The sequence below is a fragment of the Trypanosoma brucei genome, chromosome 8 (assembly GCF_000210295.1).
Source record: "Trypanosoma brucei gambiense DAL972 chromosome 8, complete sequence".
NCBI lineage: Eukaryota > Euglenozoa > Kinetoplastea > Trypanosomatida > Trypanosomatidae > Trypanosoma > Trypanosoma brucei.
The window spans coordinates 1,090,583-1,117,288 of record NC_026741.1 but is presented as its reverse complement, the minus strand read 5'-3'; the positions used below and the strand labels follow the sequence as shown (position 1 = coordinate 1,117,288).

The following is a 26,706-nucleotide window of genomic DNA, read 5'->3' as shown; positions in this document are numbered from 1 at the left end:
ACGGTATCTGTAGTTTTGGTTGCACCACCGGAGGAAGAGGGAGTGAGATAAGGACTCAATTACTAGCGTATTTGCTTTGTGTGTTTCTGTGTGTGCCTAAATCATGGGGATCAAGGCGAAGAAGGTGCCCCCAAAGAGCAAAGCCGTTGTCAAGCGTGCAGGCGAGATTTCCAAGTCGAGAGTTGAAACCCGAACTGTCGGTGTGGAGAAGAAAGCACAGCGGCCTCGCGTCACTTTCGAGGATGATAACCATGACGACAACTCGACTGCTCGCAAAGCAGCCGCCGCTGCGGCAAGACGCATGGAGTCCAGTGGTATAATAAAATCCAAGAAGCGGTTGCGTGATGAAAACGAGGACTCCGTCCCTCAGGAATTGGATGATGAAGCTGAAGACCAAAGCGACGTGGATGACCTTGAGAGCAGTGGCAGCGACGACGAATCTATAGGGAGTGACGACTTTGGTGGTGATTCCAGTGACGATGACCACGAGGAAAGCGATAAGAAGGAGAATCCTTTCGAGAAGGCAAAGCGAGAGGGGACGCGGCTCTCCTATTCTGTACTCCGCCTCCGTTTCCTTCCCCCGGAGTTTCAAGAGACGGAATTGTTCAAGTTTTTTTCTCAATTTGGTGCGAAAGTGCTTAACTGCTTCTGTGTTCGCAGTCGTCGTACGCATCAGTCGAAAGGAATCGCCTACGTGCAGTTTGATGATGAGTCGGTGCTTCCTATCGTGGTTGAAGAATGTCATGGCATGGCACTTGGTGGCTTCTGCGTACAGGCCCGTGTGGCAGTCCTCCACCGTCCTATGCCACCGAAGGAAAAAGTGAAGCAGCGCCGCCAGTTGGCATACGCCTATAAAACAAAGGGCATATCGCTACAACAACATGACGTTCGTTACAAGAATCCCATAGCCGCCCTTATAAAGTACTCGAAAACTGAGAAGAAAAACAATGCTCAACTGAAAGCCCTGGGTATAGACTACGCATGCCATGACTTTTGCAAACAGTTGGAAAGGGTGCCACCAAGTGCCTTGGCACGCGGGCCAAAGGAGAAGTGCGAGGAAATAGCAAGCAAAAGAGGGGTCGGCAGTAACGACAGCAGTAGGGTTAGTGGCAAGAAGCAGAATGGAAGCAGCAATGCAAATGGTGTGGCAGGAGGACGAAAGAAAAATAAAGGTGGTGGGGTGCGGTCAACGGTTGTGTCTTCCTCTTCAGTAGCCACAGTTCCAGCCTCAAACGTGTCGGGGAAGAACAGTCCAGTGAATAAAAAAGGGACATATCCCAAACAGCGAAAGCAACCTCAGGAGGACAAAAAGACGGTAAAACCGCAACATCTCACCAAATCTTCATCGGTGAAGGCGACCAAGCCCCGAGTTAAGCGCGACACGTCGTAATTAATCGTTAAAGGTAATCAGAAAGGAAAAAAAGATGCAAACGTGTCAATACGTGGAGGAGAAGCGTGTGTGTGTGTGTTCGTGTTACACCTCTCGCACCTCGGTCTGGTGTGGCCGTGCCTTCTGCCATCGTGCTAAGTATAAACGCGATTAAATGAAAAGATAATAACGTATGCAGGAAGCCGTAGGGAGTTTCTCCTAAGGAGAAGGAGTGCTCATGGCTGTTGTTTTGACGCTCGTCAATTACTCGGTGTGAAGAAGCACACACAAGAAAAATAAAGAGCAACTGGTGAAATCGAGTGCTGAGCGTGAGGGTGTGGTAGTCTATACCTTTATGCACACCGGTGTGTTACTTCCTTGGGACACACACATCTCTTTTCTTTTCTTCGCTGAAACCGTACCATCGGCTGCTACTTCTATTCCCTTTTAACGTTTCGACCTAGCATTTGTCATTCCCGATGCGAGGTCACAGTTGGTATCGTTGTTATTTGCTCATTTTTTTTCCTTTTTGTCTTTTCCTTTTTGTCTTTTCTTTATTTTGTTCCTCTATCTTCACCCAATCTTGCCGGGATAAGGTTTTAACAGAGGTAGCAATAGAGGGAGCAAGGGCTAAGCAAATTTAGCGTTAAAGGTACTCAACTCCCCCCCCCCTCCCGGGGAAAGCTGTTGGTAGGAATCACAGCTCAGCCGGTGTACTCCGACGACCTTGACCCACTTGTGCTTTTCAGAGTTCATCGATAATTATCCCTCCTATTACCATCATTACTGTTTCGGGGATCTGGGTGCATTTCCACTGTAACTGCTTCCAATTATTGTTTAATAGCAGCGTTATTGCAAGCCAATAATACCGATGTCGGATGTACCGTGGGCTCAAAAGCCTGAGGAGAACCAAAGTAACATTGAGAAACACACAGCAGGAGACGCGCCGACTGAATTCGATGGTGGGACGGCCACAGCGGAGTTGGGTCCGCACGAACACACGAACAGTTTAAACCGTAGCTACTCGGATTTGGATAGCATGTGGTTTGTAACATATGCCGTCATCCTATGTTGGTTGCGCACAGCGGCGCAGCAACCGCTCAACCTTGCCCTCGCGCGCAAGCAAACGAGCTCTGTTGCAAATAAAATGACGACCCGGCAAATCATCCGACTCGTGTACAATACGGAAGGTGGGTTACTTGGTTTAACGCAAGGGATGGCAGCCCTCGCACTTGGATGTGCCCTAAGCGAGGCAATCTACCTGTGGTTGTTTGAGTACAGCCGGGAGAATATACCACTAGCGAACAAACCAACTCGTGACGCCGTGTCTGGCTATATCGCTGACGCTCTGTGCAGGCTTGTGCACCTTCCACTGAGTATTGTGGCACTTCGACAGATGACAGCTAATTGTGAGGGTGTTCAAAGAGGCAGGGCCGTCAAGCCCGGTTGTATGATTCATACATTTGCCTCCATGTACCGCGAGGGAGGGCTGAGGACAATTTATGCAGGCTACGGCACAACACTTGTTATTGGTTGCCAGTGGACGGCCGTATGGTGGGCGATGTACGGTGTCAGTAAGGGCTACCTGTATGCCGCTGCAGACGGCTTCTTGTTGGATGGGAGAGAGGACCCAGTGACGGAGCCCGTCTTCGTTTATTCCCCATGGTTGTCCTGGAAGCGCTGGTTGCTCGCGAGGGATGACAACGTTGCATTAAATACTGTGGCGTCTGTAATTACAAGCGCGGTAACTGCAGTCATTTTCAATCCGTATTTAGTTGTGCGTGCGAACCTGCAAGTGGCCCCTAAGGCACGCCTTTGGGGAGTCACGCGTGAGGTGTATCGTACCCGTGGTATTTTGGGGTTTTATGGTGGCCTCGCCCTAAACATTGGGACGTGTCTTATTGACGGCGTGTTGGCTTCTACATCATACGAATACGCAAAACTTTGGGCAGACAGGGCACACCAAAGTGGTTGAAACAACACCCGGGGTCACATTCTCGCGATCCCCCTACCCTGCACGCCTGGAAACCTCTATTGTACATTAAAATCGGCTGTCTTGGCCGTCGTTTTCTTGTTTGTTTTTTAAATCTTCTTAAATGGACTTCCTTCACTTTGGGCAACGGCTGTATTGCTGCTGTGGTACAAGGCGGGAAGAAGGGATGGGGGGAGGGTGCAGGTCGATTCGAGGGTGTTATGGCTTTGTTTAATCTAACTTATTGCTGGTGTTGCGCGTTACCCTCATTTTTGTAAGGGTTTCGGAACTTCACTTTAATACCGTTATTCTCGTTTGTTGAAATCCAAGGCTTTACTTTATAGTGTCTTAACCCGCTCCCTCTCCCATTTTTCCCCTTTCCGTAACGCTTTATTGTCGCAGACGGGAAGTATCATGCACGTGAGTTATGCCACTTTTTGTTGTTAAGCTTTTACTCACTCTTACTTCTCATCCTCCCTGAGAGGAGGAAAAGATACCCGCAACAGGGGATTGTGTGGAGAGGAAACGGCGAATGCAACGGTTATTTGTTCGATCGTTTATCCCGCGTGTCCCCATCAGGCATTTGCACAGAACTACGCATCATAACGTATGGGGGTATTTTTAGAGGAGCTGTGCGTGAGCAATGCAGTTACGATTACAATGGTGAAAGCACTGCCGGGTTATTTTATTGTGCTGGACTGCGGTATTACCTTCGTATTCTCCTCGTTTTCACTCAGTCGTTGTTTCCGCTCGTTTTGGACGTGTAAGGTGCACCTAAACACGTGCTGCACTGTAGGTGAGCTACGAGGTTATTACCTTTCCCGCAGGGACCGGAAGATCACATCGTTAACTCATGATGTAGCTCCCTTTTTGTGTGTGTGTGTATTTTGGTTTTGTGATATGAATATATATATATATATATATATATATATATATATATATGCATATGATCGATTCGAATTTGCTTCTTTGCGTTGCCACAGGAACATTTTGTTTTTGTTTCTTGCAACTATTGCCACATTTTCTCGCTGTGGGGATAAAGGAAGTTCATAAAAGATTTAAAAAACTAAGCAATACACTACAAATATATAACAAGGGCAATAACATTGTGAGTAATGGCTGCATCCGCTAATGGAAGCACGAAGGGGTCGGAAACCGACTTACCTATCGGTAAGGACGGGACGACACTTCACTTGAAGTGCAAAAGCGATGAATTGGCTGACCGCATCATTTTTGTTGGTGATCCAGGGCGGGTAGACGTCATTTCCGGTTACTTCGACAAGGACAGCATCCGCGCCTCCCGTGATCACCGTGAAATTCGTTTTGCCACTGGAACTTACAAGGGAACTCCAGTTACCGTTATAAGCACCGGTATGGGTGTGGACAACATCGAAATTGTCCTAAATGAAATTCACGCATTGAAGGAGTATGACATGGAGCGTGGCCAGTGGCGCCATCGCAAAGGTGATGCAGATGCACCAAGCGCTGGTCCCTTCTTTGACCCCTCCACCATGAAGATCATCCGCCTCGGAACTTGTGGCTCACCTGCTGAATCGGTTCCCCCTCTGGCACTTGCTGTCACGCGGCACGCCATTGGTATGGACAACACTTCCCTCTACTACTCGGCTGGGACTCGTGAGACATCAAAGGACCAACAAGAGATTCGCCGTATTGTTCGTGAGCAAACGGGGCTTCGTGCAATTGATATTTACACATCAATGGCGCATCCCAATATCACCAAGAGCATTTGTGCTGCCTGCGACGCCCACAACGCTGCCACTGGATCAGAAGCTGATAAGCAACAATACGTAATTGGGACGACAGCCACCGCAAGCGGTTTCTACGGTTGCCAGGGGCGCCGAGTTGGGCGGTTCATGAAGCATCTTACCGTACCAAATATGGTGGAGGAACTTGGAAGCCTGAAGTTTAACCTAAGCAACGGTGTGGAGGTCGTTACCAATATCGAGATGGAAACGAGCGCCATTTGTTACCTTTCCGACATGTTGGGTTATCAAGCTGGAGCCGCCTGCGTCGTCGTCTCGAAACGCGTTGGGGAAAAGAAAATGTTTCTTGGTGATCAGCTTGATGCCGCAATGAAGCGGTGTATCAAAATCATACTTGAAGCGCTTGTCAGCGCTTAGTGAAAAGGGAAAGGAGGGTTAGAACATTCAAACAAAATAAGCAAAACGGGCAGACGTATTAGTAAAACGGTGAAGGGAAAAAAAAATAACACAAACGCCTGTCGTTCTGGAGAAAGGGTATGGACCTTAATATCTCTATGATGGTGGTTGAATGACGATGTCCATTTTTAAGAATTGAGGTTATCATTATCATTGCCGCTGCCTCAATTTTCACTTAACATGCAATCTTCTTGCTGGTGTGCACGCACCATGAATTAACTTTTGTATGCACCGTATTAGTTTTGCAGGAAAACAGCAGCTGGTGACTTTTTTTTTTTTTGCTTATACCTATTTTTGTTTTCTTCCCTTTGTTTTTTCCATTTTCCTCTTTCTCTTTCTCTTTCCTTTTTTTGTTTGTATCTGTTCCACCATCAATGCGTGTCGCTACCCCACTTTCGCGTCACACTTTTTCCAGCTTATTGTATAAATGCCCTTATTTCCTCCTCCTTTCCTTCGAATATTTTCCCTCCGCTGATTGAAGGGGGCAGGGGAGTGGTTGGGTTAAGGATTGAATGGAAGGAAGCGGTAGCTACCGGTTAAAACGGGGACGAGATGAGCTCAGCACTCCACCGGCTTCAGGAAATTTTCCGGCATCGGATCAAAGGGGCACACAAAATTTGTTAAGATGCCCCTGGTGCCCGAATGGTCACCTAATGCGACCCGCAGCTAAGTCCCCTACTAATAACAGTAAAGAAGAGGGAACACATCTTTGCACGAACCGATCATCATGCCCCTGCGGTGCTGTTATCGATCAGGATAGAACAATGTCGTTCTCTTGTATCGATGGCAGTGACCTGATTCGAAACTTTTATAATGCCTTAGATGATCATCTTGACACGTGCCAAATTGTTTCTCAAACTCCTAGTCAACGTGACTGGGCACCCTGGAGTATTGTAGCGGAGCGCAGCATTTTGTTTGCTGATCCGTCCAACCGCAAGCAACGCCATAGCGTAGATTGTTCCCCGCCTTCTTTGTCTCCAGACCCTAAGGGGCCAGTCTTTTATTTCTTGCATTGCGACAACTGTGGTGAGAAGGAGTTTGTATGCTGATCGCTTCTCAACGTTGTACTGTTTTGTTTTTTCCCCCTTTCATCCTCTCAGGGACCTTCTAAGTAGCGGAAGCAGCGCGGGTCCTCTGTAGTATGGAGATTGTTTCTTAATTTGGCGGGGTAGATGTCCATTTTTTTCTTTTTTGATTTCATTTTATTGATTTATTTGTACCTTTCACGCTCGCAGCCTCCCTCTTTCTTAGAGCGCATGTTACTTGAAAGAAAACAAGTCTGGTGGCGGATCAAAAGAGAATAAAATATATGTGTATATATAAACATATGCACACACTAACAATATATATATATATATATATATATATGCATCGGCGCGGAGCTTGTCGCTTGGTTCACAATAACCATCCCTTTTCTTACTTCCAGTCACCTCCACACGACTCGTCTCTGCTGGCCGTGGTGGAGGGGACGATGGAGCACCTCTGCGTAAGTTAAACCGTGTGGCTGACTGAACATTCGCATAGAATGACTTCCACGTCCTCAACCGACGCAACATGAGAATACCCACGTCGGTGTTCTCTATTTTGGTTGTGGAAGTTTTTCTTCCATGTGTGACACCAGCATTATTATCAATGTTATGTTGCTTTTCCTACTTGGTTGCATCAGAATTTAAGAAATTAGGCCATCTAACCCACCATTAACTGAATGGAACAATCATCGAAAGTAGTGGTAGGAGGAACGTGGTGGAAGCCTCAGTGTATAGCTGATATCCCGCGTTTCCTCTCTTTTACGACACCGCACGCTTCACTTTTGTTCCCACACGAAAACACATGCGCTTACAGTAAAAAATATATATATATATATGTTGGTCTATATGTATATATGTATACATTGATTTCATTACCCTTGTTGTCTTCTTCCCTACTGCTTTCGGGAACCTGGTCCCAGTAGTATACCGGCACCACAATGAATACATGTATGCGTTCTTTTTCCTTTTTGTTTCTTCCCTGCATATAGTCCTTCCATAGATGCTGTTGCTGTTAGAGAGGGAGCATCCCGCCGTTCATGCTGCTGTTGAGCGCATCTTGAGGGGCGATAACAAAATACCCGTAAGTGTTGTGCGAGACTTCGATGGCTGCGAGTATCACATCCGCGTGGAGTGGGACAAGGAAGAGAAAGAGATGTCACAGACGAGTGGTGTGGATTCAAAAGATACCGGAAGTGGCGAGGTCGGGACAGTAAATGTTGGTGGCACTGCCTCTGTAACAGTTTCGCTTCGGAGCTTCACTCCATTCGCTGAGTTGAACACCCATGGGAACTTTTATGAGGTACTGACAACACTCTTCCCGTCGGAGTTGCAGAAATTTGTTGTGTGTGACACACATAAGGGAGATGGTGAAGATTTTACAGTTGCGGTGCACATTCCCTCCAACGTGCCTGCGAAGATGCTGAGGGAGGCAATGCATTCGACCGCCCAGCTACGGGCGTGGAGCTTCGTACCCGCATTTGCCCGGCAATTTGAGTTGTTTTTAACGAACCCCGAAGTAGTTCAACCACTGCAGCTGCATTACCACGATGGTGAGGAAATGGTGGTGTACAATAATAGGGGAAGTTTCATTGTTGCTATCGCATTGCGTGTCTCGTCTAAGGACGATGCTGTGTTGACACGCCACTTTCTGCAGGCAATGGTGGAGGTGAGGAAGCATGAACGTAGCTTTTGTGGTTCGTCTGCATTTATATTTGAACAAGGTGGCCCTCCGGATTCTGTCGTTGCTGTGACCGGTCCTCGGGGTCGTGTGCGCGATCCGAACACATTTTGGTGTAGCTTCCAGTTGTATAAGCAGCAGATGGAACCCCCGCCGCGTCTCGTTGAGACTGTTATGCACCTAGTAAACTTCCGCACTACGCTAGCCTATCATATCCGTACCGGGAGGACGTACATGCACGGCATTATGCGGAAACGTGTGGAGTCGAGCCTTCAGTGGTTGAATAAAGCTAAGGCTAGAGTGGCTGAAGAAACGAAGATTACAATAACCTGAGGTGCACATCACTTGAGACGGTATTATCGAAGAAAAATTGTAGATGAAAGCGAGCCTCTTACCGGAATGCGAGGGCGAGGGGAGTATGGGGGAGAGGGAGGTGTTGAGGGTGGATGGTTTTTTTTTTCTTGTGTGCTGACGAAGCGTGCTGCACCACTGTTTTCATCGCAGTCAGATATTGGGAAATGTCTGCTTTTACTTTGGGGGGAGGTAAATTTTCTTAACAGCGGCTTCATTTCCCTTTTAAATTTTTACCTGCGCTTTTGCTTCCCGCCCGTTACCTTTGGTTTGCGTCTGACGGCGCATGAATCTGTTTGCTTCTCTTCTGTTTCTGAGCGGCGGAGCACCCCGCGCGCAGTCTCGCCGGTTGAGATGTTTGAAGTCATCTTTCCCAAGTAGTCGGTTCAGCCGGAACTTTTAAAATAATTCGCATGAGGCTTTACACGTCCTTGGTGTTGCGCGCAATTTCCCCCCCCCCCTTTACACTTACGTGGAGACTTCTTGGTTTGCACACTAAAGTTTGTTTGTTTCCCCTTGTGTGTGTTCTGGGCCTCACTCTTCTTGAGTGGAAGGCGAGGGGGAGGTGGAGTGTTCACCGCTAAACCTGGTAACATAGTTTAGTCTGTGCACGCGTGAGTGTTGAGTATGAGTTGTAGAGTAGAAAACAAGGGGGATATCCCCCTTCTCGGATTGTTCATTTGCATTACCCGCCGTGTTTCGCCTTCGTTTCCTTTATATATATATATATATGTATAAATTATTTTTTGTCTGTGACTTTCCTTTCCTTACCTCGGTAAATAGCCCGCAAATACTGCTCGCATGACTAGGTTGCCTTCAGCGGCAGCGGGGCGCTCGTCTCCGCCAGCACAGGGATCCTCCGTTCAAAGTCGAAGTGCCCGCGGGGATGCTGCCGGGAATGATCAACGGAAGTTGAGTCCAAAGCAACCCTCGAAACAGCGAACCAATGCGGGGTCGCGCCACGCTACCGTGGCTGAGGCACCAAAAAATGAAGTGGAACTTTACATGCAGCGGATTAATGAGATCAGTGCTCAGCGGACCAAGGTGGTACGGGAGTATCAACAGAAAATTGCCTCCAATCGCGCGCAAGTGCGTATGATGCACGATGAAAATACGCACCTCCGCTCCATTCGTGCCTGTGGCAAGAACGTAACGGACCGGGAGTTGGAGCTTTTGGACCGTCGCAAATATGCAACAATAAGACGGCTGAACCGCCTGACACACCAAGTGAGAAAGATCGAGGAAGGAATTCGCAGAAATGAGGAGGAGCGTGTAACCAACGAAAGGGAGCTTTCTGAGGCAGCCAAAGATGGCGCCGTGTCAGGAAGCAAAAGTGTAGCATTGCGGATTCATCGTCTCGAAAAATTTCTTGATCAGACACTGGGGCACCAGCGGTTTGTTGCGAGGATTAATGATGGGTACCGTGAGCTGTTGAAGGAGCTTGTGGAAGATTCTATTGGTCGTGATGCCCGCACGCGTGCTCTGGAGCAGCACCTTGATATTCGCCACCAGGAATATGCGCGCCTTGTAACACTCTATCACAACGCTACATCGCAATATGAAAACGTGCAAAGGGATTTAAAGAGCTTTGATTCCTCTTTTCAGCAGGCACGGCATTTGAAAGACAAAGCCCTTGCTGACAGAAGACTTCGTGTGGAAACTGCACTACGTCAAACACAAGGTCTTGAGCAGCGGCAAGTGGAGTTGCAGCAGGAAATTGATGAGGAGTTACAGCGCATCGAAGAAGCTGAAATAGAGAAGCAACTTGTCCTGCAGAGGCGACGACGAACTATATTACCCCCTGATCGAAATTCTGTGGTTGCTGGTACGTCTGACTACAATCAACGGGCTGAATTATCTGACAGGATCGCTAATGCCCTTCTTGCAAGTGGATCGGCGAAGGATGAGGAGCGCATGAGAGCGTTCGAAAAAAGTTTTGTAAAAATGATGCGTGTGACAGAAGCAGAGTCACTTGACGACCTTGTGAATAAGTTTTCCCAAGAGCAGGCGCTGCGTGAACAGCTTCAAAAACAGTACCGCGACGAGCAAAAAAGACTTGAAGACCTTCAGAATGAGGTTGCGAGACTGAAGAAAAAAGTAAAGGATCACGAAGTTACCTACGTACACCCCGCACCTGTAACGTTCTGCATGAAGAGCGAGTTGGATAGCTACGTTACCGATGCATCGTGTAAACGTGACTCAGCTCTGGGGGAGCTGACAACACTGGAACGCATTCTGGCGGAGGTGGTGCAGCACACAGATGTACTCGCAGAGCAAGTTTCATTGTATAAGCCTGAGGTTGTGGTTCCGCGGACAAAGATTGAAAATGTTGTTACAAATTTGCAACTCTTGGGGGCAAAAATACTATCCCTTGCCGACGAAACGGTGGACCGCACTTCAACAGCGCCATGTGTGGCATCTATTCACGTGAACCTTCCATCGTCCAACACGCGTGTGAAGCTGTGTTCCATAAAGGAACAGGCCAAAACGGCAACTCCAACAACGTCAACCCCCGTTACAAACAATCCGCCGTCGCCGGAAACGGATGGAAGCTGCTTCTTTGACAAGGGGAGCTGCTTCACAGATAGCGTTACAAATGGCATCGTACCCATTGGTGGGGGAAAGCTTGGCATTTCTACAGTATCAAGCGACTCTGGTGAACACGAGGATGACACTGAGGAAGGCAGGCGCTCTATGGCTCTATTGGACAATGATGAGCCGTTGGGCCGTGAGCAGATTAAACGCTTGGCTGCGGTAGTGCTGCGCCGTGAAGAGAGGCGCCGGCTGCGGGAGGAACGCCAGCGGTGATAGGAATAGGATGGTATGGGGTTGTTTGCTTCGATTACTGTGATTATGTATTCTTCCTTACTTTAGCAGGAGAAGCAAGAAGAAAAAATAGGCGGACGGCGAGAAAAGTAAACGCAGTAGTATTTGTTTCCCACATATGCATTGATGTGCATGCATGTAGACAAACACAACGTTAGAGGTATTTTGTGGAGTGGCTCCTGACGCCCATGCTTTCCGGAGGATCTGGAAATGGGTCATGCGGGAGGTATTAGATTTGCGTAGAAGGGGAAGTTTTCTTGTGTCAAGCAGCTAGAGGAAAGGCGTTTGTTCTTGGTTTTACTTTCTTCGCTTTTCTTTTCTGACTTTCCATTAATCCAGCTCGTGGATGGCTCGCTCTTTCCCTCCCCTAATTTATGTTGAGAGCTCACTCTTTTGCGCCTTTCTTCCTTTTTTATTTTGACTGTATATACACTTAAAAATTACCATGTGTAGCTTCCTATCGGGACGTTATTCATTGTGGTAGAATATCACGTGAATGTAGGGGCGTCTGAGACTTTGTCTCTTTGCGCTCGTTCTGTTGTTCATTCAATAGCTTTCTTTTCCACACTCCCTGATACCCACGATTTCTCACCGCTTTTAACCGTTGTTGTTTGTGTTCTTTTCTTGGTTAACAAATGTGCGTTCCCATATCCATATGTGTGTTTTCGTACATGTATGTCATACAAGGTAGTGAATTTGTGTGATTCAGGATTCTTCCTCTACGGTATCCGACGCAAGCGTTTTTAATCCGCAGCTCAGTGTGCACGGCCGTCACAAACATCGGCGGTGGTAGCAGTCATAGTTGCGATGGGGAAACGATCGATTCGGATACAAGAGGAGGCCTCACCTTTAATGGAGATTATCGGGGATCTTATTGAGAAGTTTGTGGGAAACGTTCGCCGCGGCAAGCTGGGGCCGCGTGATGGTAAAAGCTTTTCGATGACGGCAGCCAGCGGCTCGGTGCAGCTTATGCACGAAATTATTACAGAATTTAAAAACCATCTGGAAAAGAAAGGCACTACAGGGACTCACTCCCACTCCTGTGAGATTATAACCTCTAGGGACGTGCATCGACTGATATGGCTCATCTCATTCACTGGTGACGCAATGTTGCGCGCCCAATTTGGTACGCTTCTGCTCACAAATGTCACGCGTCGCGTGCTCTCTTTTATTCGTACGGCTGCCGTTGAATGTAAAGTGAGCAGTAATGAGGTTGATAGCTTTGAGAAGGGGGATGCGGGTGGGTTAGACAATGAGAAAAGTGCTTCGTTGGATATGCAGCGGCTGGCGACCACTAATCGGCAGTCGAGTGGCGTGTGCTCAGTTGCAGGCGGTACAGGACGGGGGACGGGCACTACAAATGATTCCAATGAGAGTTATGAGGAAGAGGAGCAGGAAATATCAACCGTTGGCATCCCTGGCAGGCAAACACTCCGCAGGGCGCCGAGTCGGCGTGAGGTGGACAGCGTGGTGCGTGAGGAAGCGGCCGTGCTCGTACACTCCCACGATTTTTTCAACTGTGTCTTGCAACATATTGTAGAACTCCGTGCTGAAATAGAGGGGATGTGCGACGCCCTATGCGAGCGTGCGGTAAAGCAACTGCACCCAACAGACACGGTAATAACAACAGGTAGCAGCCATACAACCCGTCGGTACCTCTTACATGCTCTGTCAGCGGGAACTTCGTTTAAAGTTATTATTTTGGAGGGTGCACCTCTTCTGTGTGAGGCGTCCCATAAATTAGCAGCGGAGCTACGGTCCAAGCACGCAGAAGTGCAAGTGTTACCCGACAGCTCTGCATTTGCGGTTATGGGTACCTGCACAAAAGTGCTGATCGGTGCTGAAAACGTCCTCGCAAATGGCGGGATTCTTGCGCCTATTGGAACCCATCCACTTTGTATCGCAGCCAAGCATTTTGCCGTTCCCGTGCTCGTAGTAACCGCAACCATAAAAATGACTCCATTTTACCCCAGTGATGCGTACTGCACAAGCCTGGTGAAAATTTCTCGTTCTTCAGCACAAGAAATACCGTGGAACACATACGGGTCTCCAGGTGATGTACTGCCAGCTCCGTACGGAGCTGATGTTGACACGTTTGGCTCTTTTGTGGTGCACTCACCAGTGACGGAGTATGTGCCTCCAGAGTTGATTACGCTCTACGCAACTAACGAGTCGGAGTACACGCCGTCGCAGATTCACCGCATTGTTCGGGAAAACTACAGTCCTGAGGACTGATCGTGATGCTTGCGTTTGCTTAATGCTGTTGCTTTGCGGTAGTGGAGGCAACTTGGGGGAGGGGGGGGGGGAAGAGTGATGATTTTGGAATATACACAGAGAGAAGATGGTAATGAACGAACCGTGTGACTGTTGACTTGAAAGGGGGCCGGGGTGTTGATAGTCGGATGCAGTAGCGAGACCATACTGGGGGTTCCCCTCGTTTTTTTTCCACTTTTCGCTCCATTATTTTTCCTCTCCTATTGCGAGTATGCGGGAGAAAGGGTGATGAGTGTAACACATTTCTCAAGTATGCGGTGTTAGCAGGCTGCACTCATTATTAAGGTTACTGTTTCTTGTTTCGTGACTTCCTGCACTTTCCATGCCTTCTTTCTTTCATCGCTTTGCTTGACAGCGTGTTCCGTGTACCTTTGACAGGCTGCTTGTTTTTACACTGCAAAATAATTATTCCATATTCACACTCTCATCCTCTCGTGCGGAAAGGAAGGGTCACAGACGAATATCCGGTAGAAACAGTAGCAGCGCAAGCGATAATCAAACAAAAGTAGTTGCGGCCACGTAAGCAAATATATATGTTTATGATGCTCAACGGTACCGCTGACGGTGAGAGTAGGTGGAACAAAGTGTGGCAGTTCACAAAGACGTATGCGAGGCATGTTGGAAGTGTTTACCTTTCCTTCTTAACCCCTGCCGCGCTTGTTATCGCTTACAATGCTGCCATGGTCACGCAAGACACGGAGCGGTTCGGCCTCGCGTGGATGCACTACGCAGGAGTGCAGGATGAGGAGGAGCGGGAGCAAAAGTTCCCCGCTTATGAACCCGGCAGCGCGCCGCAGCGTAAGCGCCTAGCCGCAGCAGGAACTAGGGAGTATGTTTCCTCCACTGCTTGAATTTATTGATTAAGGGAGCCAGAGGAAGGGGGAAAAAAATATAGGAGAAGAGTATGTTGAGGCCGATGAGCACCAAAAGAAGGAAGAGGGAAAGGGTAAATGAGAATCAAAGGCCCTGCGGGAAAGTAACGAGGAATAGTTTTGCGGGGAGGGTGAAGCAGCAGGCGTCGATATCGTGAGTATTGGATGTGAGTGGTGAGAGTTGTGGGCGAATAATTCAAATGGTGGAGAAAACTAATTTTCTCAGGCACCAACTGGACGTGTAACGGGGTGTTGTGCTTTAAATCTTCTTCAGTACAACTTTTTTTTGTCGGGCACTTTCTTTGTCGCGAGCCATCGATTTTTTTAAAAAAAAACAGCTTGTTTTCGTTTCCTCCGCTAAAATGCTAAACTTCCAGCGAACAAGTTGTTGTTATTATCACTAAATTGTCGGTCCGCATCGTCTGACCTGTCTTCCGTTTACTTGGATAACTCTTGTCCACCTCAGGGTGAAAATGTGTGTAATACTTCACTTCAGCTTTTGCAAACCTCTCTTTATTAGCTTTTTGTTTTTTGTCTTTTTTTTTTTTGAAAACAGGGGGTTATTAGTGTATGACTTAACTATGCATATATAAATAGATACGCGTGTGGTGCACGCTTGTTTAACCCGCAACCATCCCTTGCTGTAGCCAAGCTAGGGAAACTAAGATGAAGAACTGTGACTTAGGGAGGAAGTGTTTCAAACTATTAAGGTAGCGGTGTGAATTTTCATAATTTCCGAGTTTGTGTGTCTTTTCAATTAGACAACCACTGGGATTCTCCTTGTATAGTTGAGGGCACATTATTCATGAGGTGCCTGAGCCATTTTTTTTTTTTCGCTAGAGGCGGTGTACATGTTTCTACATTATTGGGCTTGTTGTATTAGGCACCTTTAAACACATGAATGTGAGGTTTGTGATGTGATATTTCCATCCGGTTTGTGTGCTTCGCGTGGTGGTATACGTACAAAAAAAAATGGAACTGTGGAACGTCGCTCTTTTTTTTTTTTTGTGTGTGTGTGTGTATGTGTTTTCTTTTTATTTTTTCGGTTTATAGCGGGAAGGAGAAAGTGTGACGGGCGTCGATCCGTGTATTTTTGCCCCGTACTACTGCCCTATTTCTCCCGCCTCCCTTTTTTTTTTTTCATTTACCCTCTTTTACTTTGATTCTCCTGTAGGGAACAGAATTGGTTATCAGCCACGAACTACCGTGCAGTAGCTGCGGATTAATGGCTGACAGTAACAACAGCGGATGCGACGCCGCTGTTGCTGGGGCACATAATAAAAATAATAATAATAATAATGAGGAGGAGTTTTTGCCTGACACGATCGCTGGATCATCTGCGATTAAAGCACCAGTACCGCATAAGAGAGTGGTGAAAATAGGAACTTCTTCACAGCTTCTGCAGGAGGAACTTGGCTTCCCCAAAGAGAGTTCAAAGCGTAAAGACGACGCAGCCGATCCGGCCGGCGATGGCTCTCCAGAAGGTTTTTTAGATTCAGGCACCGTTGACCCATTCATGACAGTTATTTATCCAAACACTGGCACAGAAAAAGATGAAGATGGTCTGGACGACGATGAGGAGGCAGATATTGCTAACAGGGTTGTTTCACGTAGAGATGGTGACAACTTTGACCGCACGCAGGTGCGAGTAGGTGGTTTCTTGCAGGGTGCTGATGACAACATGGCGTTCTTGATTCCTAATGACCTTCCACGAAGCACATTTCTTTATTTGTTGACAGCTTCAGACGGTCGGGACAGATTATTTAAGTGCATGCAATGTAGTTTGCATCTTTTAATTTGTCTTTTGATGCGGCCGTCAATCCTCCCACAGGGTTCGGAGGAGACTGCAGATTACTGGGCAGAACGTTTTCGAAAAAATATTAACACCATTCGCCACGGACGCAGCTTGTTCAAGTTGGGGCGTTGGATAGTGAATGCTTTTTACCTGCAGGAGGTTTACGAAAGACTTGCCTTGAAATATGGAAGGACTATGAGGGAGGTGAAGGGTGAATTTAAGGCGTTCTTATGCCGATACTTATCCCTTCCACCGGGGTCCGTGATGCGGCGACTTATCGGGTGGGACAACAATGGTGTTGGGGGAGGAAGCACCGGTCAGTTTGTGAACAGGGAAGTTTTGGTTCCTGGTGACACATATGAGCACGTCGCTCGTGTGGAGTTTCCTCGTCAGTTCGTCTCAGAGTTGCATTCTATCGATGCGAAATTAGTTACTACTGGTCCGAGTCTGACCGGGATACAACAGAAGGAGGTGGGAGTTTCTGGTGCCATTAAAGCGTCTGATATGGCGTTGCAAAGCGAGGAGGCTAAAGAAGATGGAGAGCGCAAGGTAGCGGGTTTCTCAACACTATCAGAAGGTAAAGGTCTCATGGTTCGTGATCCGCTGCGAACTGAGGCGCTCACTTCGGGTTCTCTCGCCCCTTCCGCGACCCCTCCGTCATTATACCCTGCCGCCACTGAGATGTACGCAGTTGGTATTGGTAACACCACAAGGGCGTCACTATCAAAACCTGCCACGTTACTGCGGCCACTCCGGTGCACTGGAGCTGATGATGAGTCAAGCAACAGCAACAACACATCAATCGCTCACAACAACAATACGGCACCCAGCAGCATTTGCGGTGGTTCGCTTAATTATAGTTTGATGCACGAAGGGAAACCCAAAGGCGACACATACAACGAGGGTTTCTCAACGAGCAGAAATCCTGATGACTCTCATCAGAGTTATTTTAAAATGTACCAAACTGTGCCGTACGAACCGAAGCTTGGTGATGCTCTGCGGTTGCCTCACCAAGGTGAAGGTGACAGTATGAACAAAATGTCAAAGAACCAACTCTCTAGAGCCAAGTTTGCACGTTGTGGGAGTGCTGTTGATAACGGTGATGATATAGGTGCAGAAGAGAACATGTTCTCACTCGGTGCAGCCTTTGATGAAGGTGATAACCACTTAGAGTCTAATGGTACTGTCTCTCCCTCTGACGACAGGGAAGAAGAGAGGGAGAGAGGTCTTGCAGCAGAGATGGGGAAACCTGCGAGTCGACGCAAGGGTATTCTCCAGTTCAGCACACCTCTCATACTACTTCAGGCCGTGCGTAGTATCGCGACTATTGCCCGCCGTCTGCTCCGCGACCTCCTCCTGCTTTCATCTGAGCACTTTTTAAACCTGTCACCGGTTGAGAAAAACCGTGCGCTTCTTCAACGGCACTGCCACTGGCTATGGTTGATAGTTGCCAGCATTGACGTCCTCCTGAACACAATTCGTCTGTTGAACCCCGGTTGGTACAAGTATACAAATGTCAGAGACAATCCCAGGTTTCGCTGTGGTTGTAAGGACCCCGACACAAGGGGCTCCGTAATGCTTTTCCGTGAGCTCGTTATCCGGCGGCAGGCAAATTTGTACTTCCCAGATGTGGATCTCGATTTCGGCGTGCCCATTTGCTCCTCCCCGGGTTACTTTGAGGCTGCTGATCCGGAGAACATCGCCCCCGCCTGTCGTGTATGCGGCAAGCTCTTTGTTGAGATGACATCACCCGACGAACAGGGTGAAAAGCTCGAGCAGGGTGGTGATGACACAACAGCGGAGGAAAAAGGCGTCACTGACACGGAGGAAGTTGAGACCAATGGGAATGCCGCTGTACGGCAAAAAGCGTCTAAGTCGATAACAGGACGCGCTGAGGTTGTCTTTCTGTTTATTCCGTGGCTCATGCGAAGGCTTTTCAACTACATATGGTTGGTGCGATCTCATTCTAACTGGAGCGCTACCATTTGGCTTCAGGTGAGTTACTTAGCGGAGTTTTACCTTGCTGTGATGTACTGCTTTGGGGGGTACGACACAGGGAAGCGGGATGCTCCTCTAAAAGCGATGATCCATCCAACGGGTGCCATTGTTGGTTTTGTTGGGGCAATTATTGGGGTTTACCGAGTGATCCAGAGTGCACCAAAGTGAGCCGAACCCGTGCGTTTAGCGTTAATTATGGTACGAATTGGTGCCAGTGTCCCAGCGACAGGCACGGACTGCGTCATCGTGCGCAGAAATTTGAAACAGGAGAACTATACTTTGAGAGGTGTTAATTATATGTGTGCGTGCCCCTCTTGACCATCTCCCATGTGCTGCGGGTAACCCATGCTAAAGGTGAATATACATCTGTTTATATATGTGGCATTACACGTGGCTTCTGTATGTTAGAGCCTCGTGGACAACGGGATATGGAAGCCAATAGAAAATATAAACGGCCAGCATTCGGCTTCATAAAATAGGGTTAGGGCATCCAAATAAAGTGAAGGAATGTACGGTGGCCATATGTAACCTTTCTCTCCACAATAACAATATAGTTTGGTCAGCTGTTTTTTTTTTGTTACTACGCAACTTTATCCGTTAGTGGACATTCAGCTCCGTTCGCCGTGGTTGTTGGTCGCCTCTAGTCGGCACACTCTCTCTAGTGTGGATTTGAGTACCTATGCAGTAACTTTTCATTAAATTGTTGTGCACGAACGTGCTTTATTTGTCTTTTTGATTATCTTTGGTTGCGACTCCTCTTCCGTTCTCCTGCGTGTCGACACTTTTTGTGCATATATATGTATATATACGTGCATGTATATGCGTAAAAAAAAATATATGTCTTCCAGTGCTATGTTTCTATTGTTATTATTATTATTATTATTAGTTTCATCTTGCTGTAAAGGTGCTTGTCGCACTATATATACTTTCCTTTCCTTTTGTTTTTTTTTCCATCCTGTCGGTTTTATTTGTTTTGGGTTTCATCTTTATTTCCTGTACACTCCCTTCTTATTTCCACACCTGTATCACAGGGAAAGAAAGTCGGGAGAGGGACAAGTTTGACAAGAGAGAAATATTTGTGGCGGACATTTTGTTACTCGGGGGCGAGGAAATATGGAAAAACGTTGTTGAGAAGAGCACTAAGAACTTGATAGAGTGGAAGGGGAACAAAAGAAAAAAAAAGAAGAAGAGTAGGTGTATGAGGCAGGAGGAGGAGGAGGAGGAGAGGGATGAGTTGTTGTGGTAAACTTAATTAATGAAACAAAATGGTGTGAAGACGGGGAATGGGGAGGGTGGGAGAAGGCGATTGAACTTTAGGGTGGGTGGAGAGGTGGGGAGGAGGGGGGAACGAAATGAAGATTGATTCGGTAACGGATGGGAGTAAAGTGCATTGTGTGGCTATGATAACACTGATTGTATGATGTGTTGTGTACATATATACATTCTTACATTTATATGCAATTCTGGTAATGTTGGGCCTTGGGAAACACAAATGGTGAGAGGGTGGGAAAATGCCCATTCGTGTGCATATGTGCATATGCTTAATGTACATGAGTGAATCGCCCCTTGCTCTTTGCCTCCTCCTCCTCCTCCTCCTCGCCATTCCCGCATATCAACCGCCGTTTGTTCCTTCTTTTATCTTCCGTTATGGGTCTCATAAAAGTTTAGGGGGGGTTGAGGAATACTTCATATATTTGTGTTTCTACTCCCCCTATTGCTATTTATTCCCTTTTATTCTTCCTCCAACGCTCGTGTGCCTCTTTTGTTTCTACCTGCCAAAGGAGGTGAAGGGGGGCCAGAAATGATGTTCTACTTACGCGGGATGACCGTCCGCCTGCTCATCAAGAAAAAAAATAATGGTTTCCGTTCTTCCCAAAATTTTACTGTATCTCCCTTCTTATAGAACTAATAGTTGTCGAACGACCACACACATTTTTGCTTGGCAGTACATCGGCCGTGTTTTTTGTTGGTGAAAGGGTTTGAGAGTCGCCGGCTGTCAAAAGGCGGTAAGTCCACGGAAGGACAAAAAAAAAAAGTGAATATTTAAGGTTTCAAAGATACGTCTCCGCCGACCGTCACATCGATACGGAGGGGCTAAGGGTCAAGGAAGTGGACAAAACAATCTTCAAGTGGTATAAAAGGTAGATATAAGTGAAGAAGAGTATACGAAGTAGGAGGCAGGGAGAGTGGTGGGGTAGGAAATATATCGCCTCTGAGCAAGGCGAGGTAGAGAATAAGGAGGCAAACAACTAAGCAAACAACCAGTAATTAGGCGACAGTAACAATGACTTTCGTTGACCTATTTGACATGACGGTGGCATACGTGCAATACTTGTACATCATGGTCTCTCTCTCACCAAACAGCTTCCCAGAAATAATTCTGCAGCCGCTTTCGAAAGGCCAGTTGGCATTATTACATATATCGTATGATTATCTAACGGGGGATTCACAAAAAAGGGAACAAATGTTCACACTTCCCAACTGGATTCCCCACGACAGTCGCCTAAACTACACATTTATTGTTGTCATTATTCCCATGGTCATCTCTCTTGGAGGGTTCTTGATTGTGTCTTCGACGGGCGCGTCCCTCTGTCTTTTTGCGCATGTGGTGGCCGTTTTCTTTACAGTACTTGGCGCAGTGCTTGTCTCCACGCCTCGCGCAGAAAAAATGGAAATAATGACCCGCGAAACACAAAGGATTCTTGTTCTCGCTGGTGGAGTGGGTCTCATTGTTCTCTTTGTTGCAGGCATCATCTATCTATTCATGTTACGTCGGAGTCAGAAAAAAAAGAGACGATTGGAAATGGCCGCCGATCGGGGGGCCGAACATCGGGAAGAGGTATCCGCAATACAAAAGGCTGTGAGACGTGTGACGCAAAACAAGAGGGCAACGTCTGCCTTGCTCGCTTACGAAGCAAAAAAAGAGGTGTATGTCCAGGCTCGTAGGTGGCGCAGCATTTTAATCCAACTGCTCGTTTGCGGCATTGCTATTGCAGCGGGATACTTCATATACGTTACATTGCCAACAGAAGATTCAGCTGAAGCCTTGAAAATAGGCCGTTATGATAAAGCAGTGGCTATTACATTCTTTGTTGCCAGTAGCGTAATTGTCATATGGGCTTTACTCAGTATTTCTCAAAAGGGGAGACAGATACAGGTTAAACTGACGGACAAATTGTCCAAATCACTCACCAGTACTGCGCTGATTGCCCTCTCCATTGCCTTTACTCCGGTGACACTGAATATGATGAGGTTGTTAGTGTGCACTGAGGTGTCTTGTAATGAAGGAGAGATGATGATCGGAATGAAATCCGCTGTAGGGGGGTCGAGAAACTTTTCAAACTCCTGGGATACAACTGAAAAACCTTGTCTTGCTTGCAACTTCACGGAGCACACGCAGAAATGTTCTAAATCGCTGCAAATTAAGCTATGTGGTGGTAATATTCGTGAAAAACGTCTGGCATACGATCCTCGAGTATCCTGCCGTGAGATAGACAACTTCTACAAGATGTCTATGTCGTTGGTATTCATTGCTTACTTTGTCGCATATCCTGCTTTCCTCATACTATCAATCGATCGAGCTACGAGCATCCTGGTGGACGAGTACCCACTTGAAAAGCGTATCTGTGATGAGTTCAATAAAAAGGAGCTTTATTATGAAAAAACTTTGATGTCCAGAAACGTCTCGTCTTCGCTGTACGTGGCGTTTAAGTATCAGTTTCGTCGGTCACGTATTTTGTTTCTTTTGCAAAGGATCTTGCTGGTCCTTATTGGTGTACTGATGCGACGGGGTCCAGGGTCAGTGGTTGCATGGTTGGGTATTAGTCTCATCACATGCATCTGCTTGGTGTACCTGACGTACCTCATGATGGCCAGGCCTTATGCACGTCCTGTGGAAAACTGGTACAGTATTTCGCATCAATTGGTTCTTACGTTTATTGGATCTCTCGGTGTGGTGGGGAGTATGTCGACCAGAGAGCTTGTTCCAAATGCCGTCACCATAACTGCGGTTGCCCTCATGATTGTTGCTCCCATGTTTGCCCTTATCGTGGGGTCTGTACTTACCTTTCGTAACGACCGTCAACGCGTGGAGCGACTACAGAGTCGTCTTAAACGCGATTTCGAAACTGTGGCAGACACTGCTGAAAACCAATCGCCTGATAACGTGGTGGTGGGTGAAAGCCTTGACAACCCTAACTGCAAGGGGCAAGCAACTGCGTGTACTGACCCTGATTTACCCCCACGTGGAGATGGTACTACAGTTGGTTCTGCGCAATCACCGGGGGATATGGCCAATAACCCGCAACCAGGCGCCGAAGTGAACGATTCTTCGAACGGAAGGGAGACGGGTCTACCTGCACAGAATCCTCAAGTTTTAGCAAGTTTGCCCGCGGCAGGAGGTGGGGTGAAAGGGGATAACACGAGACAAAGAAGTGGGAATCGTGCGGATCGAGAGGGGGCACCGGCTTCAGGGCCTTCGGATGGTGCCGATATAGGAACAGCTGTAGTATTTGCGGATGAACATAATGCACCCGAAGAGACTGACAAGAAGGAAAAGGCCATGAAAGACGATTATTTTGGTGACAAACGATCCTTCGAACCCCAGGAATACTTCCGTGGATACAAAGAAGTTCCACTGTCCCATGATTGTGGCGAAGGTGAAGGTGAAGGTGAGGGGGGTGGGATGGATGATGAGCTCTACGAACAGACAGCAGTTAAAAGGGGTGAACTGAAGGCGGTACTGTCATCGTTAATAAGGGAAGGGGACGACTACTTGCCTGACGACGGCTATCCACCAGGGGTGGCAGTTCCCTCTAACGCGTTGGATGGTTGGCGCCATGAAACGCAGCATGGCGAAGAGTACGATTCTGCTAAGAAGGAAGATGACGCCACCAAAGGAAGGCCCTCTTGTTTCTCTGTAATGCTTCGTTGGATGCGGCAGTGTGGAAAGGCGTTTCATGTACACAGCAACACTCTACGTTATGGGGAGGTGCTGCAAAGTCGAAGAACCCTCAAAATGACGGCTGGCATCGCGGAGAGGCCATTTTGGATCACTCCTTCCGAGTCTCAGTTCTTGGCGGCTAAGGCCGAGGGGTGTGATGTACCGGCGATACGCCAAAGCGCTGGAGGTGATGAGGGTCCATCGGGCCTATATGAACCAAGTCAATTTTTCGCTAAACTCGTGGAACACAAGAAGAAATGTTGGAATCCCCTTGTTGGCCCATCGAGCAGAGCGGTAACCGCCGCAAAAACAGCAAAGGAAGATAGTGGTAAGGCAAAGGGGCCAAATAGCCCGAGCAGCGCACTGGCTGTCGTGGCAAGCAACTTACCAGTCGCTAAGGAAGGTAACGTTAACCCATACGGTCAGACAATAACCAGTGATGTCTCAGACCGCATATCCGCCATGCTCTCGAAGGAACAGCTATGCGCAGCACTCGCTGAACTGAAGGCTGCCGATTTAGATCGCCTTCTGCCTCGTGATCTTAAAGACACTACTGTCACCGAGCGGCGCCCGTCAATCTGCCCCGAGTTCGCACCTCATGTCGCCCTTGAGGGAGAAAGTGAAGGGAACTGGGAGGCTTTTGTTCAAAGGCTACTGGAAGACATACCCGACCCGCTGGAGAAGTATAGGGAAACCGGATCTCGCGAGTCAGCCGAAGCTGAGGGGTCGCCCAAGGACACAACAACAGGGAGACGACAATCGGTAACGTTGGACACTGCCTTGAAAATGGCAGGTTCTCCATCTGCGAAAAGAAAATCGCGGATGGATGTCTCGTCTGCCCGCGCGCTGGTGAGGGGAGCGGCTAATATGAATGCAGAAAATATGCCGAAATTGCGACGACATTACCTGCTTCGACAACAATTGGTTGACGAATATAATTCTGAGGCAGGGAAGTTGGAATCTCTCCAGATGGCTGTGGACCACCGCATCGCTATGAGTATCAGACGCTACATGCAAATTTTCTTTGTGGCGCTTTGCCTCTTTTCAACGCTGTCCCTAGCCATGTGCATTGGAGGAATGATGTACAAGGGAGACAATATTAGTTTGACAAACGCCCAGAGTGCTTACAGTGTGCACAATCAACTATTTGGTTACAAATCATGGGAGGAGTTCACTCGTAATTGTTGCTGCAGCAGTTTGTCATCACCCGCTGCCTTACCGCCAAACAACGTGATGGCTTTAGAGCGGTGGGTGTGTAGAAACAGACTAGTGAAGGAGCGAGTGCGGCGTGATGTCCTTAAAGGCGAAGCTGTCGATGGTTTCAAAATACGTGAGTTATGTGGCATGGATTTCAAAAACGGATGCAAATTGAAGTTGCACCCAAAGGGAAGAGTTGAAATTGAGAACTGTACTACGCCAGTTACGGAACAAGAAATCTTGCGGTGGTAGTAACAGAAAGCGCATGCAAGCAACTTCATTTCGGTTTGAGTGCCATTTTAACGGGTGCGTAGAAAATGAAATAAGGGAAGAGAAAAGAATGCCCATGAACAATAACCAACAATTTGAAGGACAGAAATGATCGTATGTGACTGCGTATATGTGCATGTTAATATTTATTGGTAATACATTTAAAGCTGCAACAGATAAATAATGAAATTTTCTGTCTGCGGGACAGAGCGAAGGGGGTCGGTTGTTTGCGTTGCTGTGTAAACTGCAAGTAGGAAGTTAAGGAGCAATGTATATATATATATATATATATATTTGCATTTGCTATCTTTTCTTCACTTTCCCCCTTTTGTGATGAAGTCCTTACGAGTTTTTATGTGTTGCACTATTCCCTTCTGATTCTCTGCCTGTGCGTTTGTATTTTTGAGTGAATGTGGAGCAGAGAAAGGGGGAAATTTCATCTGGAAGGGCCTGTTCACGATTTTTGCCTGCAAGTGCCTCTTGATGTGTATTCACCTTCTTCCGGAGTCTCAACTCCAATATGAATAACATCTCGCTCTTCCAACTATATTCATAAACATACACGCCCCCTTTTTTTTTTTGCATTGCCCCCCCCCCATCTCTTGCCTTTGTCCTTTTCATTGTACAACCACTCGCGTTGTAGTGCATATATGATTGTATATATCTTCGTAGTGAGGCTGAAAATGTATTCTTGCTTTTCGGTGGATCGAGGAGGGGAGAATCAAACATTTTTTTGGTTTGGCCTTTTAAAATATTAGTTGTGTTTTTTTTCCCCCCTAGCATTACTGATATCAATATTGTTTCCACACCGGTGTGAGGCGTGATGCTGATGGTTGTGTGCATCCTTCTCCCTCTCTGGGCACCTCTCCTTCGAAGTCACTCGTATACAATATTTGGTATGGATGTGAACGTGAGCGCGCATGAGTGTGCGTGCGGAAAAGGTTTTGTCTTTTGGTTTCCACTTTTTCTTTTTTTTTCTTTTTCACCTACTATTGCACACTCTTGTAGTGGAAAGGGGAGCGCGCCCTGAAATGCGAAAATGCGAGGGGTTTAATATATGTCTTTATTTTGGAGGAGAAAGGGGGGAAACATTGTTTGTTACTGGTGGTATCCGTGTCTGTATTTGTGTTTGTGTTTATATTTGGAATTGGTGGAGTCGCCTCGTGAGGTTTCACACACGCCTTTTTTTCAGACGTGGTTGACTTCCTCCCCTGGATTTATTTTCTCCCACAACACGGCGCTCGAAATGCTACGGGGTTATGTAAAGCTGCAAAACAAATGTTGAAAGAAAATAGCTAAACCAAACTCGCTACTAGCCCCGCTGCCAGTATGTAAATGTTTTTTTTTCTTTGACTTGTATGACTTTGTGTGTTGGTTTTTGAATTCTTTTTTTCAAATTCCTTTTTTTTTTGTTTGCCGCTTCTAACAACACCGGTGTTCATGTTACTCGTGCTGCTTGTGCAACTCGGGGATGGATAGACGAAGAAAAACGGGGAAGTGTGCAAAAAAAAAAATATGTAATAATAATAATAATCGTAACCTAACTAATGCTAAAGCGAAAGGAATAAAAATGAGAAAGGAAATAGGTACTGGTGTTTGCAAATGTACCACAAGATTTATATGGAGATGAGGGCCAAAATTATGGTAGTAAAACTCTTAAATAAGCACACATAGACATACAATTATACATAATTAACAACTTATATTAAATTATTGCAACTCTGTTTCCTCTGCATCCGTGAACATATGATTACGTGTACCGTGAAGAATGTTTCCCCTATTGTGTGTGTTTGCTGTCTTACCTTTTCCACTTCACAGCGAGTGCGGGGAAGATGTGTGACGCTGTACACTTGTATTTTATTTCCAACATACCGTCCCTTTTGTCTCATCCCTTTTGTTTTACATAATACTGTGTTTCACTATTTTTTTTAAAAAAGGCAACCGAAAGAACAAA

The 26,706-nt window shown here is 47.1% G+C and overlaps 11 protein-coding genes across 11 annotated transcripts; 10 read left to right on the top strand and 1 right to left on the bottom strand.

Annotated features, from left to right (window-relative positions):
- Window positions 1–103: 103 nt before the first annotated feature.
- On the top strand, window positions 104–1,390 carry TbgDal_VIII4210 (RNA-binding protein, putative; the record flags this gene model as incomplete). The annotated part of the gene is made up of 1 exon (XM_011777454.1): window positions 104–1,390. The coding sequence occupies one exon, from the start codon at window positions 104–106 to the stop codon at window positions 1,388–1,390; it is 1,287 nt and encodes a 428-aa protein (XP_011775756.1).
- An 850-nt stretch (window positions 1,391–2,240) lies between these two features.
- TbgDal_VIII4200 (mitochondrial carrier protein, putative) lies at window positions 2,241–3,344 on the top strand (the record flags this gene model as incomplete). Its single annotated transcript, XM_011777453.1, has 1 exon — window positions 2,241–3,344. One exon carries the CDS (start codon window positions 2,241–2,243, stop codon window positions 3,342–3,344), a length of 1,104 nt encoding a protein of 367 aa, XP_011775755.1.
- Window positions 3,345–4,456: 1,112 nt separating this feature from the next.
- On the top strand, window positions 4,457–5,482 carry TbgDal_VIII4190 (nucleoside phosphorylase, putative; the record flags this gene model as incomplete). The annotated part of the gene is made up of 1 exon (XM_011777452.1): window positions 4,457–5,482. The coding sequence occupies one exon, from the start codon at window positions 4,457–4,459 to the stop codon at window positions 5,480–5,482; it is 1,026 nt and encodes a 341-aa protein (XP_011775754.1).
- Window positions 5,483–6,033: 551 nt separating this feature from the next.
- On the top strand, window positions 6,034–6,570 carry TbgDal_VIII4180 (hypothetical protein, conserved; the record flags this gene model as incomplete). Its single annotated transcript, XM_011777451.1, has 1 exon — window positions 6,034–6,570. One exon carries the CDS (start codon window positions 6,034–6,036, stop codon window positions 6,568–6,570), a length of 537 nt encoding a protein of 178 aa, XP_011775753.1.
- Window positions 6,571–7,549: 979 nt separating this feature from the next.
- On the top strand, window positions 7,550–8,560 carry TbgDal_VIII4170 (ARP2/3 complex subunit, putative; the record flags this gene model as incomplete). The annotated part of the gene is made up of 1 exon (XM_011777450.1): window positions 7,550–8,560. One exon carries the CDS (start codon window positions 7,550–7,552, stop codon window positions 8,558–8,560), a length of 1,011 nt encoding a protein of 336 aa, XP_011775752.1.
- An 819-nt stretch (window positions 8,561–9,379) lies between these two features.
- Window positions 9,380–11,386, top strand: TbgDal_VIII4160 (hypothetical protein, conserved; the record flags this gene model as incomplete). Its single annotated transcript, XM_011777449.1, has 1 exon — window positions 9,380–11,386. One exon carries the CDS (start codon window positions 9,380–9,382, stop codon window positions 11,384–11,386), a length of 2,007 nt encoding a protein of 668 aa, XP_011775751.1.
- An 825-nt stretch (window positions 11,387–12,211) lies between these two features.
- TbgDal_VIII4150 (eIF-2B GDP-GTP exchange factor, putative) lies at window positions 12,212–13,639 on the top strand (the record flags this gene model as incomplete). The annotated part of the gene is made up of 1 exon (XM_011777448.1): window positions 12,212–13,639. One exon carries the CDS (start codon window positions 12,212–12,214, stop codon window positions 13,637–13,639), a length of 1,428 nt encoding a protein of 475 aa, XP_011775750.1.
- A 572-nt stretch (window positions 13,640–14,211) lies between these two features.
- TbgDal_VIII4140 (hypothetical protein, conserved) lies at window positions 14,212–14,529 on the top strand (the record flags this gene model as incomplete). The annotated part of the gene is made up of 1 exon (XM_011777447.1): window positions 14,212–14,529. The coding sequence occupies one exon, from the start codon at window positions 14,212–14,214 to the stop codon at window positions 14,527–14,529; it is 318 nt and encodes a 105-aa protein (XP_011775749.1).
- A 1,246-nt stretch (window positions 14,530–15,775) lies between these two features.
- Window positions 15,776–18,511, top strand: TbgDal_VIII4130 (hypothetical protein, conserved; the record flags this gene model as incomplete). Its single annotated transcript, XM_011777446.1, has 1 exon — window positions 15,776–18,511. One exon carries the CDS (start codon window positions 15,776–15,778, stop codon window positions 18,509–18,511), a length of 2,736 nt encoding a protein of 911 aa, XP_011775748.1.
- Window positions 18,512–20,627: 2,116 nt separating this feature from the next.
- On the top strand, window positions 20,628–24,734 carry TbgDal_VIII4120 (hypothetical protein, conserved; the record flags this gene model as incomplete). The annotated part of the gene is made up of 1 exon (XM_011777445.1): window positions 20,628–24,734. One exon carries the CDS (start codon window positions 20,628–20,630, stop codon window positions 24,732–24,734), a length of 4,107 nt encoding a protein of 1,368 aa, XP_011775747.1.
- A 360-nt stretch (window positions 24,735–25,094) lies between these two features.
- TbgDal_VIII4110 (hypothetical protein, unlikely) lies at window positions 25,095–25,595 on the bottom strand (the record flags this gene model as incomplete). Its single annotated transcript, XM_011777444.1, has 1 exon — window positions 25,095–25,595. One exon carries the CDS (start codon window positions 25,593–25,595, stop codon window positions 25,095–25,097), a length of 501 nt encoding a protein of 166 aa, XP_011775746.1.
- Window positions 25,596–26,706: the final 1,111 nt, after the last annotated feature.